Source organism: Momordica charantia (genome assembly GCF_013281855.1).
Source record: "Momordica charantia cultivar OHB3-1 chromosome 7 unlocalized genomic scaffold, Mcharantia_2.0 BLBB01000007.1, whole genome shotgun sequence".
Lineage (NCBI taxonomy): Eukaryota > Viridiplantae > Streptophyta > Magnoliopsida > Cucurbitales > Cucurbitaceae > Momordica > Momordica charantia.
The window spans coordinates 18108674-18126967 of NW_028275165.1; the positions used below are offsets into that span (position 1 = coordinate 18108674).

At 33.3% G+C, this 18294-nt stretch overlaps 2 protein-coding genes across 4 annotated transcripts; both read left to right on the forward strand.

Moving 5' to 3' along the window:
• Positions 1–4799: 4799 nt before the first annotated feature.
• On the forward strand, positions 4800–9233 carry LOC111009852 (uncharacterized). Of its 2 annotated transcripts, XM_022283079.2 has the most exons (9): positions 4800–5169; positions 5838–5888; positions 5994–6319; positions 6422–6494; positions 6575–6655; positions 7055–7118; positions 8533–8620; positions 8709–8793; positions 9055–9233. In XM_022283079.2, exons 1-9 carry the CDS (start codon positions 5077–5079, stop codon positions 9091–9093), a joined length of 900 nt encoding a protein of 299 aa, XP_022138771.1. In that variant the 5' UTR covers positions 4800–5076; the 3' UTR covers positions 9094–9233. The 2 variants fall into 2 exon arrangements, with proteins under 2 accessions (XP_022138771.1, XP_022138769.1); XM_022283077.2 differs by having other exon boundaries at positions 4803–5169; positions 5838–6319.
• A 5545-nt stretch (positions 9234–14778) lies between these two features.
• On the forward strand, positions 14779–18001 carry LOC111009824 (uncharacterized). Of its 2 annotated transcripts, none has more exons than XM_022283039.2 (5): positions 14779–14977; positions 16174–16869; positions 16967–17152; positions 17225–17347; positions 17576–18001. In XM_022283039.2, exons 1-5 carry the CDS (start codon positions 14930–14932, stop codon positions 17681–17683), a joined length of 1161 nt encoding a protein of 386 aa, XP_022138731.1. In that variant the 5' UTR covers positions 14779–14929; the 3' UTR covers positions 17684–18001. The 2 variants fall into 2 exon arrangements, with proteins under 2 accessions (XP_022138731.1, XP_087982767.1); XM_088126641.1 differs by lacking the exon at positions 14779–14977 and adding an exon at positions 15844–16066.
• The last annotated feature ends 293 nt before the right edge of the window (positions 18002–18294 follow it).

An 18294-nucleotide genomic window follows, 5' to 3' on the forward strand; every position in this document is an offset into this window, starting at 1 on the left:
AGACTGGGCAGAGTGGGAAAAAAAGAGAGGGAAATGTCATTTTTAGGCTAGCTTAATTTACAAATTTAATTTTAATGGTTTAGTTTCAAATGAGTTTTTATTTATACTAAAAAAAAGTTCTTATTTTTATTTTTATTTTTTATATTTTGTCTCGGTACCAACAGTGGGAGTGGTAATTCAAATTCATGGCCTCTTAATCATAGATGGATGATGATTACCACTAAGTTGACGAGTAGTGTTATAATTTGAACTAATTTTTAAAATATTAATTTAATTTATACGATTCTAAAAATTTCAAGTAAGTTGTTATGATTTAATTTATTTTAATAGTTTAGTTGAACATCACACATAGTCTCAAAACTTGTAAAATTTTATGGAAAAATGTTTTCTTAAAAAAAATAAAAAGAAATGATATTTTTATAAATACATATTTATTTTATATCATTCCATATAATTTTTTAAAAAAATGTGTAATATAGTAAGGATAAGAACTATAGGTGAGATTTGACTATACATTAAATTAAAATTTTTAAAAGTAAAATAACGAAAAAATAAAATTAAACGAATTACAGAGATTAAATTAAAATTATAAGAATTTTCTATATAGAAAAGTGTGAAACCAACCATGTGTTTTGTGGAATAAAATATGAGGTATTATGGTCTCCATGGGGAAAGAAAACAAAAGATGCAGAGTTAAATATAAATAAATAAATAAGTTTTTATTTTTTTATATATATTAATTAATTAATTTTATGTATTGGTTTGATTAAGGGCAGTGGAGGGTATAAATGGAAAAAGGGAATCAAACTGTAGCAAAAGACAGAGAGTGAATTTTTGGTTGCCAAGTCTGACTACATTTTTTACAAGTCCACATCCATCTTCCTTTTTTGAGTTTAAAGAATTAAAAACATTATTCCCTTGTGTCAATTGCCATGTCACTAAAGAACTTCAATTGTAGTTAACAAAATATTTATGGGCCCGCTCACTCGAACCAGTTAAAACATATATTATCGATGGATATATCGAAGGTGGTATATCGTCAAACCCAACAAATATTTTTTGTGTTTCAACTTAAAATAAGATGGATAATAGATTTTTTTATATATACGTGAGTATCTGGGTCAGCTTATGTGTGTTTGGACTAATTTTACGGAACAACCGCTTGACGTTATAACATTTGATGCCGAAAAACCTATGGGAATTACTAATTCCTAAGATAGGTGATCATCCTAAAACAATGGATAATATATTAAATGCATGTGTATTCAAGATTAATGGATGTGTTCATTTTTTTTTTCATGACAATAAATTGGGGTGTGGAAATTTGAACCTCTAAAATTCGGTGAGCTATGCTAATTTTGGCGGGATTGATTGGTTTAATGGTAAAAAATGCAAGTTTTTAACATAATGTTGGGGAGATTTTCTCCTTTTTTTTTCTCAGTATTTGAGTGTATGATTTATTGAATCATAAATTTGAATAATCTATGATATTAATCTATTTCCGATCAAAAAGTGGCTAACTCCACAAATTGTACCAAAAAACCTGTGAAATTAATATCTCTTATTAATTAAGTTTTCAATTACGTTCTTGACGATATATGATAATTGTCATTTTTTGTTGCATTATGTATTTTTCTAATTTTGTTTTGAGATATGCAATCTCAAATAAAAGTTTAAGAGTAAAGTTAACCCTATAAGGAAGAAAACAAATATATATTTAAGTTAACTCGTGTGTAAAAATATTTCTCTTTGATTGTTGTGAGGTCGTAGATCATGCATGTAAAATAGGTTTGAACGTCCAAATTGGTTAGAAGTAATAAAAAATGAGATCACGAAACAAATATCGATTACATATTCTTTAATAACTATTTGATTAATCAATCCGAATGTAGTTGAAATGGACGAGAGACCTTAATAATTGTTGAATTTGCCACCGCCACCATAGTGGTTAAACTAAAAAATAAAATAACTACTTTGTTAAATTATAAATCTATATATGGAGTATAGTTTCTATTTAATTCCTAAATTTTAAATAAAAATTTCAATTTTTTTACTTAGGCTTTAGATTATATTTTGAATTTTGAATTTTTCTCTTTTTTTGAGTACTTTAACTTTTATATTTTTACTAGTAACTAAATTTTTAATATTTATTAAATAGCTAAGTAGTGTGGTAAATAACTATATGTTTAATAACGAAATTATTAGTTTCCTCGAAATTGAACAAGAACTTCAGTAAACACAGTTAGTTTAGTTTATTCGCGCGAGCATAACTCTACTGGTTAAAACATATATAATTCATCAAAATGTTATATCATCCCACGTGTTAAACTAATTTTTTTTTTTTTTTGTCAATCTAGTATCTCAAAGTCTATAAAACACTTTAATATCATCTTGAAAGTTGATGGCTTAATCTCCGACCATGCAATTGTTAAACTAAAAAATATATATATTTACTTTGATAAATTATCTCATTGTAAAAAAAATCGAAAACACAAATTAAAATCTATTAAACAAACATTTAATGTTGGCTAAATTACCAAAAATACTCTTGAACTTTACCGTTGGTTTTAGAAATATCTCTATCATTTAAATGTTTCAGTACTACCATCAATCTTTCATAAAAAAATTCACAAAATATTATTTGAGCAAATATCCAATATTTTAAACAAAAAAATTGACGTTACAAAATCTAGAACGACTTGGCAATTAATAGAAGCTTTCATGGAACAATTAAGTAGTACTATAATAAATTTGACTTTTAATGTGGTCCATCGTTGTTTCCACCCGTGAATTTCTTTTTCCATCATTAATAGTCAATTTTGTTGTAGTACTATACCATTGTTCCAAGCAAACTTCCATTAATTATAATGTTATTTCAAATTCTGTCACGTCAACTTTTCGTTCAAAATATTAACGATATTTGCTTAAAGTATATTTTTTAAAACGTTTAAAAAGTTAAGAGTATTATCGAAAGTTTTGAAGTAAGGAAGTATTCTAATTGAAATAAAAGTACATTTCAGGAATATTTCTTTTTTTATTATTATTTAACCTTTGTTTTGTTTTTTAGAATTTATAGTAGTATCCCAATTTGTCTTTTTTAACAGTTTTGCATGTTTGATTTCGGACAAATATAAATTTATATATAGGTGGAGACAGGACTCACCGAATCTAAGGAGACAGCACACTGAAATGAGAAGATCGAATCCAAGTCGACGAAATAAGAGAAAGAAGACTGAAGGTATCGAACAAAGGAGACATAAATTGAGCATGAGAAACAAAAATTGAGGGAGACAGGTATTGGAGACAATGGTGGGGCGACAGAGCGAGTGACAAAATTGGTTGCAAGTAGGACGGCTGGTAGCGACAGATGGTGGAGGAGAGAGACCAGTTGTATATACTTAAATTTCTACATATTGTATACATTTTTTTGTTCGAGATAGAATGTTTTATATTTTTGTATTACTTGTTCCAACTTTTGATATACAAAAATATACTAATATTTATTCGATGTTCATCATATTTATTCACCCATCGATATTTGTTCAAATATACTTTTTAAATCGTTTAAAAAAAATAAAGAGTATTATTGAAACTTTTGAACGTATGTTTTTGTAATTTCACCTGGAATATTCCATTGGTCCAAAATGTTGGAACAGCCAGATCAGGTCCAGCCCAAAGTGGGCCCCGTGGCCCATCAAAAAGTAAAAAGATTTGCCTTCTTTGGACATTTCGTACCATGAAACCAAAAAAATCTCTCTCTATAAAATATATATATATATTTTAAAAAAAAAGGTCCACGCTTTTTCTTTCAAAAGTCAACCATATTTTTGTTTCCAATTTCAGAATTGTTTCTATCTTTTAAAAATTAGAGTATGAAATTATAGGGTTAAATTATAAATTTTGTTATTATACTTAAATTTGATTAATGTTGTTTTAAATTTTGAATTTAGTCTTTATGGATTGTGTTTCAATTTGGTAGTTATAGTATATATTTGGTTAGAATTTGGTTGGTATGGTTTTGTTAAATCTCACAGGTTTAATGTAAATTCAGTTTATCAACTTGAAAAATCTACCTTTTCTTTTTCTGATTTGAGGTACTAAAATTTAGTGAAAAAATATATATCAATATGATAACGACATACACGATTTGAACATTAATTAAATCACAACAAGATTAAGTTGAGACTTTTGAGATCATATACATTAAATTAAATCTAAATCCAAATGATATGAATCAAATTAAAACTAAATCCGTACGAACCATAAACTAACTGATAGATTCTATCCCAACTAATTTGACATAACATTAGCATCTTATCGAATAAATTCAAATAAAATAGATGTATTTTAAACACTATATTCATTTTAAGTGTTAAGGAATTGACATATATCTCAAACTAAGACGTGTGGATTCGATCTCCTACCCCTATTATGAGTTTGAAGCTTAGGTTTGCAATAAATTCGTTAATTTAACACTAATATAAACATGCATATTTTCTAGTATAACATGTGGGGTGAGAGATCGAACTCACGAGCTCTTGTGGGAAATATATGTCAATTACCGTTGAGTTATGTTTGTGTTGGCGCCAACATGAGCTTAGCTCAATGTAATTCACACCGGCTCTTGTCTTTGAAGTCAAAGATCTGAACCCCGAACTCTCGATTTTTGTACTAAAAAAAGTTGAGTAGTTTGTTACAATTTTTTTTAATTAAATAGATAAATAAAAACTAAAGATACATAGATTTGATGGCAACAAAAAAACTAAAAAAAAAATGTTGAAAATTTATCCTGAAATGGAAGTTTCAATTTCAGCGCCAAATGTGACAATGTCTGATAGAAATCGTCGCCACCGCTCTCTTTCTACAATTTGTTCTGCAGCAGATTGTGATTCGCCACACGCCATCCCTCCCTCTCTTCCACCGACCGCCTTCGCTTTCTTCTTGTCTCTTTGATTTCTTCATCCGCGGGGTACCCAAGGCCAGAGCAGAAGAAGAGAAGCATGGAGGTCGAAGCAACCCGAGCGTGAGAGATTACTGAATTTCCCGTTTTCTTTTTGATCTTCTCACCGGAGCCAGATGCATTCCCTGAAGGAGAAAGTCTTCGGCCTCTTCTCCAATTCAACTAGCTCGTCGTCCTCTAAATCGTCGCCCCCTGATCCTCGTAGTCAGGTTTTTGTTTTTGTTTCTGTCTTCTGTTTGGTAGCTTGTTTGTGATATTTTTTTTTTGGCTTGATTGATTTGCGGGAGGTTTTTATGTTATTTAGAGATTGTGGCGACTGGGTATTATGCGTTTTGGGAGTTTATGGGTTGGCTGGGGATTGGTTTTGTGGGTATTTGAAAATGTGAGATCTTGTGGGGGGATTAATCAATTCATCAGGGCTTTGAAGGGCTGCCACTGAGCAAAATGTTTTGAGTACTTTTCAGTACTAATATGGCCATTACGACTTTCCAGGAATTATGCTTGTGGTATTTAGGACTTTAGGTGTCATATTAATTGTACTTGGTAATTGATTTACATCTTGGTTACATCTTTTAATATTTTTTCTCCCATACAAAAATGGAACGGGATGGGTGCTTGAAAGGATAATAGGCCTGAGATAAACAAAACCAGAAGTTTTGTGCTGCAACTCGCAAGTATGTGGCTAGAGTTTAGCAACTTCTGCCCCTCCAGTCCCCTAATATTGGACTTTAGAATTGCACGATGGTAAAGTTTTAGTATATGAGTGAGGTCTCAACCTTTATGCTTTGTCTCCTTTTCTCTGCCGTTGTTTTTCTTTGACGAATACATTTGTGAATGTCATTGGCTGTTGGCTTGTGACATGGTTTTAATTCTGTAGGCCAGGCCAAAATCGAAAGGAAGAAAATCACTGTCTTCGTATTTTTCGCTGGTAATCCATTCCATACATGGATCTAAATCAGCTAGTTGTCACCATGACGACAATGCAGTTCAATCTCCCTCGGTTCAATTTTGTGATGCAAACAATGATTTCCAGGAGGAAGGCTCAGATACTCTTACAGAACGTAGTCTAGTATGCAAGACGAAAGAAGTACCTAGTAATCAGGGAGAAAATGAGGATTGTGGTTCAGCGCATGAGAAAAAGGTAAAACTGAATATACCAGGAGTTGACGATGACCCAGCATCTGGAAAGAGCACTTGTAGTTCAGATGTATTTGAAGAAGCTATGGAGCGGCCCTCTCCAAGAAAGCCCTTATCAGACCTCACAGATGAGTCGTGTTTTATTTCTGAAGACTTGTATGAATTCCTGGGATGTTGTCTGCCCAACATTGTGAAAGGGTGCAAATGGATCCTAATGTACAGGTAGTTCAGCTGATATATTATAGCTTGGACGTATAATGAATGAAGCCTTTATTTTTATAGTTGATCTGTGATCCGATACATTTCATTTCAAATGAAGGGCAGTACGGCGAAGCATGGTATATCTCTTCGAACACTTATTCGCAAGAGCCATGATCTTTCTGGCCCTTGTTTACTGGTACGTCAATTCCCATTACTGTATGAGTTTCACTGATGATAGAGCCTTTAAATGCTAAAACTGTATTTTTCTTTATCTAGATTGTTGGAGATACACGAGGTGCTATATTTGGTGGTCTTCTAGAATGCCCGTTGGAGCCTACACCCAAGAGAAAGTATCAAGTTGGTAGCTTTTTCTCATAACTCTCTTTAAAACTATAGCACATTGATAGGACTTTTGAGCCTAGGGGAAGGGAAGGCAATTGCATTTTAGGAGTTTTTTAGCTGCTTCATGTAAACTACAAAGTTTTCCCTCGTTTCATGTTGATGTTCAATTTGTTAACATAAATTATAAAACTTATGTCATGTTTGCCATAAAAAGAAGTGAAACACCAAGTTAGATTCATGAAAAAGAAATTTTGTGGTCTGGAAGGATTCTCTTCACAAGAGTTTGATCCAGAATAAAAGTAAGCTAATCTGTAATTAAAATTCTTATGAACTACATAGGTCTGCATCTCTTTGTCCTTTAACTCATAATGGATGTGGCTCTATCTAATTTTTATGGTTGTATTTTTTTTATAGGGAACAAGCCAAACATTTGTCTTTACCACAAAATATGGTGAACCAAGGCTTTTTAGACCAACTGGTAAGTATTTTGTTTTTTCTTCCCACACATGTGCTTGTTCTTGGAAGATTTGCAGTGATACTGTTAACCATATTAGTTCTATATAATGGTTGCACATGTCTTGTTCAATTTTTGAAAGTTCTGTTTGGTTGATACTAAATTTAGATATGTTAGTTAGCTTACAAATAATTTGTCTCATTTATATACATGCATGTCTTTGCATGTCTTGGTGGAAATTTCGGAGGAAATTCATGGTCTCCTTTGTTTTTTTCCCTCGCCTTTACTACCTTTCTTTCTCAAAGCAGCATATATTTATTCTATTTTTTTACTTTTTAGAGGACTTCTTCCATGTATTTTCATCTGGGGAGAGCATTTTCTGATGAGGAAACTGTTGATATGTTCTTGTTCTGCCTTTACAAGGAGTTCATTGATAGGACCCAAACAACTAGAATTGTTTTTTTATATTATTATTATTATTTTTTTTTATAAGAAACATCATGCATTAGACCAAAAAAAGGAGAAAACATCCTAAGGACGAGGGCTGAGGAGGCCCTCCCCTAAAGAACTACCACATTACAACTTTCCAATTTCGTGAAACAGCTTCCCAAACAACTAGAATAATATTAAAATATAAAAGATATAATAACTAGAATAACTCCCAAGTAATTTTGAGGTACTTGGATCGTCCATCTCTTGAGTAGTCTTACTCAAGCCTAAATCACACTAAACAATTGCCTACTTCATCCTTTCTTCCTCACCCTATTTATAACAAATCCTTACTGACCAATTTCTTATAATTACTCATATACCCTTACTATTCTATGAATAACTCGATTTACCCCAATGACTATTCCTATCATTCTTTCTTCACTTGGGTGCAGTGATAGTCACATTTGTCTCTTTTGAAGTGTCGAGGAGTTTCTCTTGTAGATTAAAATCCCTAATAAGATCAGGTTTTTTCTCTTGGCCAGTTGCTCATGAGAGAATCAATGTCAACTTTGTCTAAAGGTCCTTGTCTATGGTATTGATGATATCCCAACGGTGGATTCTCTAAAAACAAGTGTTTGAGGATTTGAATCATATTCTATGGAGACATTTTGGGATAAAGGAAAAGACTTTTGGGGGGGTTGTCTCCGTTTTTTTTTTCCCTCTTTTTTCAAGGGGTGTCATGTAGAGAGGTCTTGGGAGCGTTATGGAGTTTGACACATTTTCAGTCCTTCCCTTCGAGTGTTCTTCGGCAAAATATTTTGTTATTACTATACTTCGTTTTTAATTTTTAACAATTGGAGGTTCTTTCTTTTCTTTTCTTTTTTTTTCCCCTTTTCTCGGCAATTTCTTTTAGTCCCCTTTTTTTTTTCCAGCCAATCTCCACAAAAGTGGCCATAATTCTATTCTGCTGATATTTAACAGATCTTTCTCTGTTGCACTGATGCAGGAGCTAACCACTATTATTATATTTGCTTGAACGACTTACTAGCACTTGGAGGTGGTGGTAGCTTTGCCTTATGTTTGGATGGAGAATTGTGAGTTACTTTGTTATTTGCTTGGTACTTTTTTCCACCGCTTGTCATATGGGAAAATTTACTCAATTGCTTTCTTTCATGTAACAAGATTAAGTGGAACTAGTGGACCATGTGACACATTTGGTAGCTTATGCTTGGCGCATGACCCAGAGTTTGAGCTGAAAAATGTTGAGGTAAATTTAATTTCTCAAACATGATGGCTTGAATGTCCACCAATTGACTGGGTGGTAGATCTATCATTTTTAAATATTGTAAAAATTGATGTGAGGTACTGGTGCTCCATAATTCACCTGTCATTACATCATGTTCTTTATGTGAGCATGACAGGTTGCGGTACGGGATTCTATTGGTCACTGCCATGCACGTGCCTTATTCTGCTGTATATTTAGCAATATTATGTGCTCGATTTTATATAAGCTTTTTGGTTTATGCAGTTGTGGGGTTTTGCACATGCGTCAAGATACTTCACCTGAAGACTTTGTTATGATTCTTTTCAGAGTTTGTGCTTATTTTTAATTATTTGTGATTATATTATTCATTCTTCATTTTTTTCCTTTAACTATTTCATTGATTATTTAATTAAAAATTTTTATGCATATTATGCATTCCTGTATTCTACTGTTGACCACACATATTTGCCAATCAGCTGGTTCCAAATATAGACCAGAGAATCAAGAATAAATGAATTTGACAGATGAAATTTCATGCTTCATGTTGAATATTGATCAAAATATAGTTCAGCGGTAATTGACATATATCTCCAACCTCTTAGTTATGAGTTCGATCCCCCACCCCCACATGTTGTACTAAAAAAAACATAGAATTAATATTTATAGTTTTCTAGTTTCCTCTTGATGAACGTAGAAAGACATCATATTCCCTCATTCTCATTAACAATACAGCGAGTATTGAAAGGAAAAAAATTAGAAACCTCAGGTAATTGCTTCACTTGATCCAATGATATAGGTTCTGTATTAACTCAAATTGTTGAAAAATTCATTTCTCACACTGTTAGTATGATGAAGGTTGATCTCTTTAGACTACTTTTAGGTTCCATAATGCTCAGTCTCGAGTGGCAGGGTACTTTGTTTACCTTGGACCTGATTATGTCTTTTATTTTAATGAAAATTGTTATTACTTCAATTTTGATGTCGAATTACAAAATCATCATCTCTTGGGTGAGAAGCTGTTGCACCAATGAAGAAAGAAATACACTCAGGTGCATTTTCCTCCCAGGATGAGGATCTTGGAGTTCTTTGTTTCTTGGAGGAGAAACTTCCTAGAAAGGAAGAAAATGGGAGAGGTTCTTTCTCAGAAGGATTGAACTCTTTCTTCTCCTTTTGGGAGGGAAAAGGCCTAGGAGAGTGACCCCTCCTGTGAAGTAAGATCCCTTTAACATGAGAATTCCCTCCTCTGTATGAATGAGTGAGAGAGAGTCTTGAGTATTTTCACTGTGTATCAACTGTTTTCTGGATTTTTAGAATGATGTGTGTTAATTTAAGGCTTTGGTTGTTGTACATGGATGCTAAGACATGGAACCGGCTTTCTCTCATGAGATTTTGGTTCTAGTTACTCTCAAATCTTATGGATCAATAACTTTATTGGGTTTTGATACCCTCTTCAGATGCTAACTCTAGATTTGTTAATGAAAGATTCTTGATATGCTCGAAGAACGCTATGGTACAAATCCTAACCTGTCATCAAGCTACATTTCATAAATCATAAGTATCTCTATGTGCAGTTCTTTACTACTTCCATCGCACGCCAATAGCAGATGGGCAGGTAAGAGCTCTCTCCTCTTTTGATCATATTGAACTAATATCTGCTGTCTTATATTTGTGGATCCTCTTGTATGCATACCAGTAAAAATCATAGACCTGAGTGAAAATTAAGCAGAAGGGACCCCCCCACCCCAAACAGGAAAAAGATAGGAGGAAAAGCAGAGACAGGTGGATATGACAAGTTTGCAGTTATGGAAAAAGTAGCTGCAAGTTTTGTCTGAGTATCAGTGAAGAGAGCAAAAAGAGGGCCAGAAAACATAAAAGAGTTGAATATATTCACTTCAGAATGGTTAACTGGTGCACTCGATAAGGTGTCTTCCCAAAAACAGGATTCTCTCATTAGTTTGAAAGCCTTATCGTCCAATTAAGGTGACTTGATACGATTTTTGGATGCCTTGAGTTACTTTTTCCCAAAGTACCCACGTCGTATTTGGATGGAGAACAACGACGGAGGGAGGGCGGGGGCAATCGAACGAAGAATATCTAGAACTTGCTTAACCAAATCCTTACATGATAGGGGGCATTTAAAAAGTGAGACAGCCTTAGTAGGTGTTTTTGTAATCTGGTTCTAACCTTTGGTTTCAATCATACATTTTCTACTGACAAAGTTGCATTATAGTTTGTTTTTATTTATTCCCTTCAGCCAGGGCCTCCCCCTTCTTTCCCTTAGAAATGAACACAAGATCCAGGGATTTGGGTATAAATCTATGGAGTAAAAAGATGAGTCCTGAATAGTACAAAATAATGCAGAGAAATTACATTCCTACATCCCCTCAGTGTTTGGAATTGGAATATGTTTCATCTTTAGCAAAGGCAAAGAAATGTACGTAAGATCTGTGGATTGGAACAATATCTCTGAACTGCAAAAGAGCATAAGGTTCAAAACGTGGAGTTAGGCAAGAACATGAACCTTTTTCTTTTCTTTTTTTTCTTCTTTTTGCTCTTATAGAAGGGAATTTCAATGCCAAATGTGGCTAATGCTTGGTGTTTATCATGAAAATGCTTCAAACTTTTACTCAATATATTGCATTGTCTTTGGGCTTGTTTGGCATTATCTTGGATATTTATGAAATAAATTCTTTTTGCTTTGTTGAAGAAGGGAGAGAAAAAAGGAGGGGGATGTTACTTTTTTCTTTTCATTATATTGGTATAAATGTTTATGAACTGTAGTTAGAATTTGAGTTGAATGATTTGGGTTTAATTTTTGAATTTTATAGGTCATGTTTGGTAACCATTTCGTTTTTTATTTTTAAAAATTTTGCTTATTTTCTCGCTACTTTTTTAGTATGTTTTTCAATTTTCTTCAAAATATCTGTGAATTCTTGACTAAATTAAAAAGAAAAAAGGAAAAAAAAGTTTTTGGAAACTACTTTTTTGGTTCTCAAAACAAAATTTAGATTATATTTTGAAAATGTTTTTAGAAGGTTGATTATAAAACAAATGAATACATAAGTGTAAGTAGCAATTGTAAGCTCAATTAGGGTCATTATGTTTCTAAATTTTAGATTATAGATTTAATAGATTGTATAATCTGAAATTCATAGTTAGTAATCAAAACTTTTTTGGGTATGAGTTTGACATTTATAATTCAAGTTTAAGGAAAATAACATGTAATTCATTTAGGCTAGTTTTAGATTATAGATTGGCTTTATTTTTCCTTGGGGAAATTGAAAATTGTCTAACAAAATGATTTTCTTAGAAAGTGATGAGAGAATCCAAATCCAAATGACCAAATTGGCCTAAACAAACTTAAAAAATGATCAAAATTGTTTATTGTTTATTTTTGTTTTTGGTTCTTGATCTATCGTACACTACTTGTTTATTTTTCGACGACGTTATTTAAGTTATAATTTTGTTAAATGGCCTTCATGTTACGTTTAATTATGGATGGTACGACGAAATGTAAGCGATTAGATACCATCGTAACATTGGAAGAATTTTTCGTACTTTTTGGCATTTGGTTGGATTTGAAAGTTATATATTTTTCCCCTTCTTGTGTAAGGTACATGTAATAACAAATAAATAAAGAAACATGTGGAGACCTGATCTTATATAGGAGTGGAGAATCTTCTTTTTTTTTAGAAAAAAAAACTAGTAGGGACCAAGGAAATTCTTTTTCTCCATCTTAATCTTAAGATACATTTTTTGTTTTTTACTCCGACCTCGACCTTATAGTATTAATATTTTATATGTCATGATTATATTCCATCTCTCGTACACTAACGAAAGATTATTAATAGTATAGATTCCACTGCGTTTTAATTTTAAATGAGTATTTTCTTATAATTAATAAATAAATGAGAAACAACTGAACCAGAGCTTCTTAAAATTTCAATTGAAAACAACAACTTACGACTCATAGTGAGGTTAAGAAAAATGTCAAATCTCCACTTTCTACCTGCGTCTTATTTTCTCAATGATGAACTAGAAATGACAAATAATATAAGATTCTCGTCGTTTATGAAAATTTGGTTAGTATAAAAATACAAAAGTTTAGGATTAGAACCTTTTTTATCACATGGTGGTCAAATCAAGTGTAGATTCTCTTTTTTATCACTCTCAACCAAAGACAAAAGAACGATGAATTGCCCAATAAAATAGCATATAAATAAATATATGAAGAAATGAGATGACAAGAGATCAAAATTTCTTAGATATCTAATCAAAACTCTCTCAAATCTTGGCTAATCATGTTTTGTTCTTTTATCCCAATTCTAGGAACCAAATCTTATCTTCATTTATTTTTATAAAAAAAATGGCCAATTGTCCTCTTCTCATTGGGTGGTTGGAGATAATTTTATGTTCTAATGTTTTAAAATCATATAATATGATCAGGGAATTTTGTTACATAATCATCATTTCATTGGAAATAATAGTGTAAATGATTTTTTTTAAATTGAAATTGATTGGAATCGAAATCAAATTCTAATTCATATGACTTAGTTACATCAAGAATATGAATAAAAACTAATGATAAATCAATTATGAAATGTCCTTTTCCATGTGAAAGTGATAAAATTTTGCATATTGCATTAGAAGATAGCCAAAATATATCAAATTAACGAATCCAAGTAATATTTGTCAAGTTTTTTACAGTGGTATGATCATTTCTCAATTGATTAAGATATTCATAACCACTCTTAAAAGGTCGTAAGTTTGATTCTTTTCCTTATTTTAATATATAGTTGTAATTCTACTTTGGTATTTTTATTTTACGCTTTTATTTATATTGGTTTCTCTACTTTCAAAACATCAATTTCTATCCCTATATTTTAAAAAATTACCGTTTTAATTTGTATTTGCAAAATCTCAATATAAATTCTATGCCTAACAAAAATCTTTTTTAATATGAAGTTAGGAAAATATTTCAAGAAGTTTATTGAGCATAGTGTTGTGCTAAAACTATGATCGCAAAAATAAGATGAAAAAAGAAAACAAAAGAACTGAATGATCACCTTTTTAAAGCGCAAAAAAACCAAAATAAAAATGGATAAAAGTTAGCAAATAGGAACTAAGATTGAACTTAACGTTAATATATATACACGCATATACAAGTTTTAAAGTTTATTTTAGTCCATATACTTTCAGTTTTAGTTCATTTTGATTATTGTACTTTTAATCTCGCTACTTTCAAAACATCCATTTTGGCCACCGTACTTTTAAAACATTACTAATTTAAACCTTATTTGTAAAATTTTATACACAATGGGAACCATTTAATACAAACTTATGACTACACATCAATAAATTTAGTAAGTGAAGTATCCAAGAAACAAATGAGATAAAATAGAAAACAAAACGTTTCCAACAAGTGGGAGTGGAGGATTCAAATTCATAATCTCTTGATTAGAGACAGATGCTAATTACTGCTTGGCTAAGTTCATATTTGCTAAACTTTATTTTTTTAGCACAATGTATGAGAGTAGGGTATTCGAACTCATGATATTTTAGTTGGACATAGATGGTTGGACCCTTCGAATTACGTAAGCATTTTAAGTTTTTGATATAAAGAAAACATGGTGACTAAAAATCCAAAATTGAAGACAAAAGTTGTCCACGTGTCAAAAGGAGATCAAAATACAACGTTAAACCAAGATATAGAATGGCCCACCGCGACCGTCGGGTTGACCACTCGGGGATTGTCTGGCTGACTACTACGGACTTCATATCCAAACTTAGAAAAGCAATTTGTCACAATTAACAAACTCTTTTGGACACCCCATTTCTCTTACCCAAAAATAACTACCCCTCTCTCTCTCTCTAGAAAAATCAAGAATTCAGAAAAAAAGAAATTAAGAAAAAAAAAACACACACACACACAAACAAATCCCCCTTTCTCTTCATTTGTTCTATAAAAACTGTCTCTGTTATTTCTGTTTAGCTTCCCATATGGAGCTTTATTGCCATACCCCATTCCCTTTCTTCCCCCATTCCACTGCACTTTCTTCTCCTCTTCACCAAACCCCATTCTTCTTCTCTTCATTCACATTTTGAAAAATATCCCCTTTTAAGATTTTGTGTTGGAGCTATGTTGCAGGACGTGGTCCGCCCCGCGCCGGAGCAAATGCTTCCCATTGTAATGTTCTTATCCTTTTGCTTTTTCTCTTTTTTACCTGCGAGTGTTTGGACCAGCTTGCACGCAGCTTGACAGCAGGAAACTTTTGTGGTTCTTTGTTTGATATGAGTTTGATTTTGATGTATGTCCATAACGTTCATGACAAAATTCCCGGCTGTCATTTTAGTTCTATGTGCTTGGGAAATAGGCTTGAATTCTTCTTTTTACCTTTTTGATAACGGTTTGTGGTGGTGGGGTCAGCCTGCATGCACCTTGACTAATTAGACATCTGCATAATATGAAATTTTGTCTCTGTTTCTATGTTTGTTCATAAGGTTTATGACAAAATTCCCAGCTGTCATTTTAGTTCTTTGTGCTTGGGAAATAGGCTTGAATTCTTCTTTTTACCTTTTAATAACGGTTTGTGTTGGTGGGGTCAGTCTACGTACAACTTGACTAATTAAACAGATGCATAATAGGAAACTTTGTCTCCGTTTCCATGTATGTCCATGAGGTTTATGACAAAATTCCCAGCTGCCATTTGGGTTATTTTATCCTTGAGAAATGGGCTCTTTTTTCTTTTCTTTTTCCCTTCCTTTTGATAATTGTGGAACATGAGGCTTCTAAATCTTCTTGTTCCAACATTTTTGGTTTGGATTCTTGTTCAAAACGAGGGAGAATCATGGCAAGCATCTCACATGGGTGTGTTGTTTTTGGTGATCTTAAATGCTCTTTGTTTGACCAAACTGGGAAATCTCCCACTAATCCAAACCAAATTTAGTACCCCATTAGCCTTTAATCTTTCTTTTTTGTTTTGGAAATCCTACATGTCACATGAGCATAAATGCACATCTCTTTCAACTTTTCACAACAACAAACTTGCAGCATTAGACGCCATTCCTTCCTTTTGATTATTTCACCCAAATTCTTTCACAAATTCTGGTTGCTTTAGATTGCTGTTCTAAAATATCATCTTCAACTTCTCATACATATATACTTACCATCTTCTGGGCTTTGAATATGAAGAATCGTGCTTCTTCTTCTAGCTTGTTTGAAGAGATGGTCGCTTTCTGCACGGCCGTGCCTAAGGGCATATTGGTTGAAGTTGAAGTAGATTTCTTCCTTTTGATCAATCTAAGAAACCCCTATTATTCTTGTTTAGTCCCCGGTTCCGGTTTTTGTATTTCTTCTCATGGTTTTTGATATTGGGTTTTCAGGAAGAGATGTCGAGTCCAATCAATGGTCAGATGTTTGATTTCTGTGATCCCGAGCTGTTCTCGGAGACTCTCCAGAACTTGGAGTTCAATTCGGGCTCGAATTGCTGTTACGAAAAGAACTCCTCTGACCATTCCCCAGAAACAGAGAACCACATCGCAGCCGGTGGTGCGGTGTTTATACCTGCCACCGACGCATCGGCTGCAACAAACAGTAATCTCACAGCTATCTTCGATTCCCAAGAAGAACTCGACAATGACATCTCTGCTTCCATTGACTTCTCCCCGTCCGCTTCATTTTCCATCCCTCAATACCTGACCATCCAGTCAGCTGGGCAGTTTGATGTTTGTCAAATGCAGGCCCAAATGCCATTAGTAGACCCCAATCCCATCATGGAGGGGCTGGTGCAGTGCCCCATGGCTCCAGTTGAAGACTTGCCTTCCATTTATGTTGACGATTGCTTGTCTTCCTTGACTTCCAACTTGCCACTGAATCCTTCCTCCCCTTCCTGCTCCTTCGTGGGAGCAACCATGGCAACTTACCTGCCAGCATCAGCAGCGTCGGTCGAAAGTTGCGGCGGAATCTTCCCTCTGATGGGCTCTGAATTGCAGCCACAAGACCTGGACTTTCAGGGCGACAACTGTGGACTCTACAGCCAAGACTGTTTGCAGGGGACTTTCAACCCAGCAGATCTTCAAGTAAACTCTAGTCAAATTGAATACATAAATCGTGTTGCTTCGACACGATTTCTCCGGTTTCTCACTCAACATTCTGTTATGTTTCTGTATATTACAGGTGCTCAACAATGAGACCCTGCAACTGGCGGGTGGGGCAATGAACTGCACTTCTTTAGCATCGGATCTCTCGAGCTTGAAGGACAGTACTTTCAAAGTAGGGAAACTGTCCGTAGAAGAGAGGAAGGAGAAGATTCATAGGTACATGAAGAAGAGAAATGAGAGGAACTTCAGCAAGAAAATCAAGGTCCTTCTTTTTCTTTTCTCTCTTTATAATCAAAACTCGAAATTTCGCTGACTCCGAAACCAAAATCGACAGTATGCCTGCCGAAAAACACTAGCAGATAGCCGCCCACGGGTTCGGGGACGGTTCGCCAAGAACGACGAATTGACAGAGAATCATAGGACAGCTTCTAGCAACCACGAAGGAGATGAAGAAGAAGTAATTAAGCTCCCTTAGAGAACACTTTTTTTCGGTGTTTATCTGTCACCATTTATCTTCGTACTGATCACCAATGAAAACTCCTAACATGTTTTTAGTTTTTTTTAAGCAAAAAAGAAAAAGAAAGTATTTCTCTCTTCTAGTCAAAAGTTTAATAATAGTAGGTGCAAGCACGTAATAATTTTTTTTAATATGTATTATATTGGTTTTTTTTTTCTTTTTTTGCAGGTAGTTGTGAAGGAAGAAGATAGTATGGTTGATTCCTCAGATATCTTTGCTCATATCAGTGGAGTGAACTCCTTCAAGTGCAACTATCCAATCCAATCTTGGATTTGATTTTTTTTTTTTTATGTTGCTTTCTTTAAATAAATAACCAAAAAAGAAGGAGAACAAAACAAAAAAAAGGAAAAAACTACAATTTTGCAGGACCCAACTTGAGTTATGAATATTAGAAAAACTTTTCTGATGTGCAGTAGAAAGAGAGTGATGGAAGGGTCATAAAAATAGAAATAAGTTTGAGTGAGGTCACCTAGCAATCAAACTTAGCACTTTTCAATTTGTAGATATTTCATCAACAAATTCAAAATCTTTTATTTGTGTACATGTTAGGGGTTTATGCCCTCACATTTATTAATATATATATTTATATATCTATATACGTGTGTTCACGTTTAATTCTATGGTTGTATACTGTAATAGTTGTGTCGATGTGTTTTTTTCTCTCTATAATTTTTACTTTGAAGTGCATGAGGAATTAGCTGTCGTTCTTTTGATGGTGCAATGACCTTTGAAACATAATCTTATATACAATGCGCCTCGTTAGATGATAAAGTAAGTAGTACTTGACCAATGAATGAGGTAAGCAAACATATTCGAAAAACCAAGTTGAATGACAGAAACTTCGGTTTGGTCAGTTTCAGCCGATAGATAAGTTATCAAGTATATAA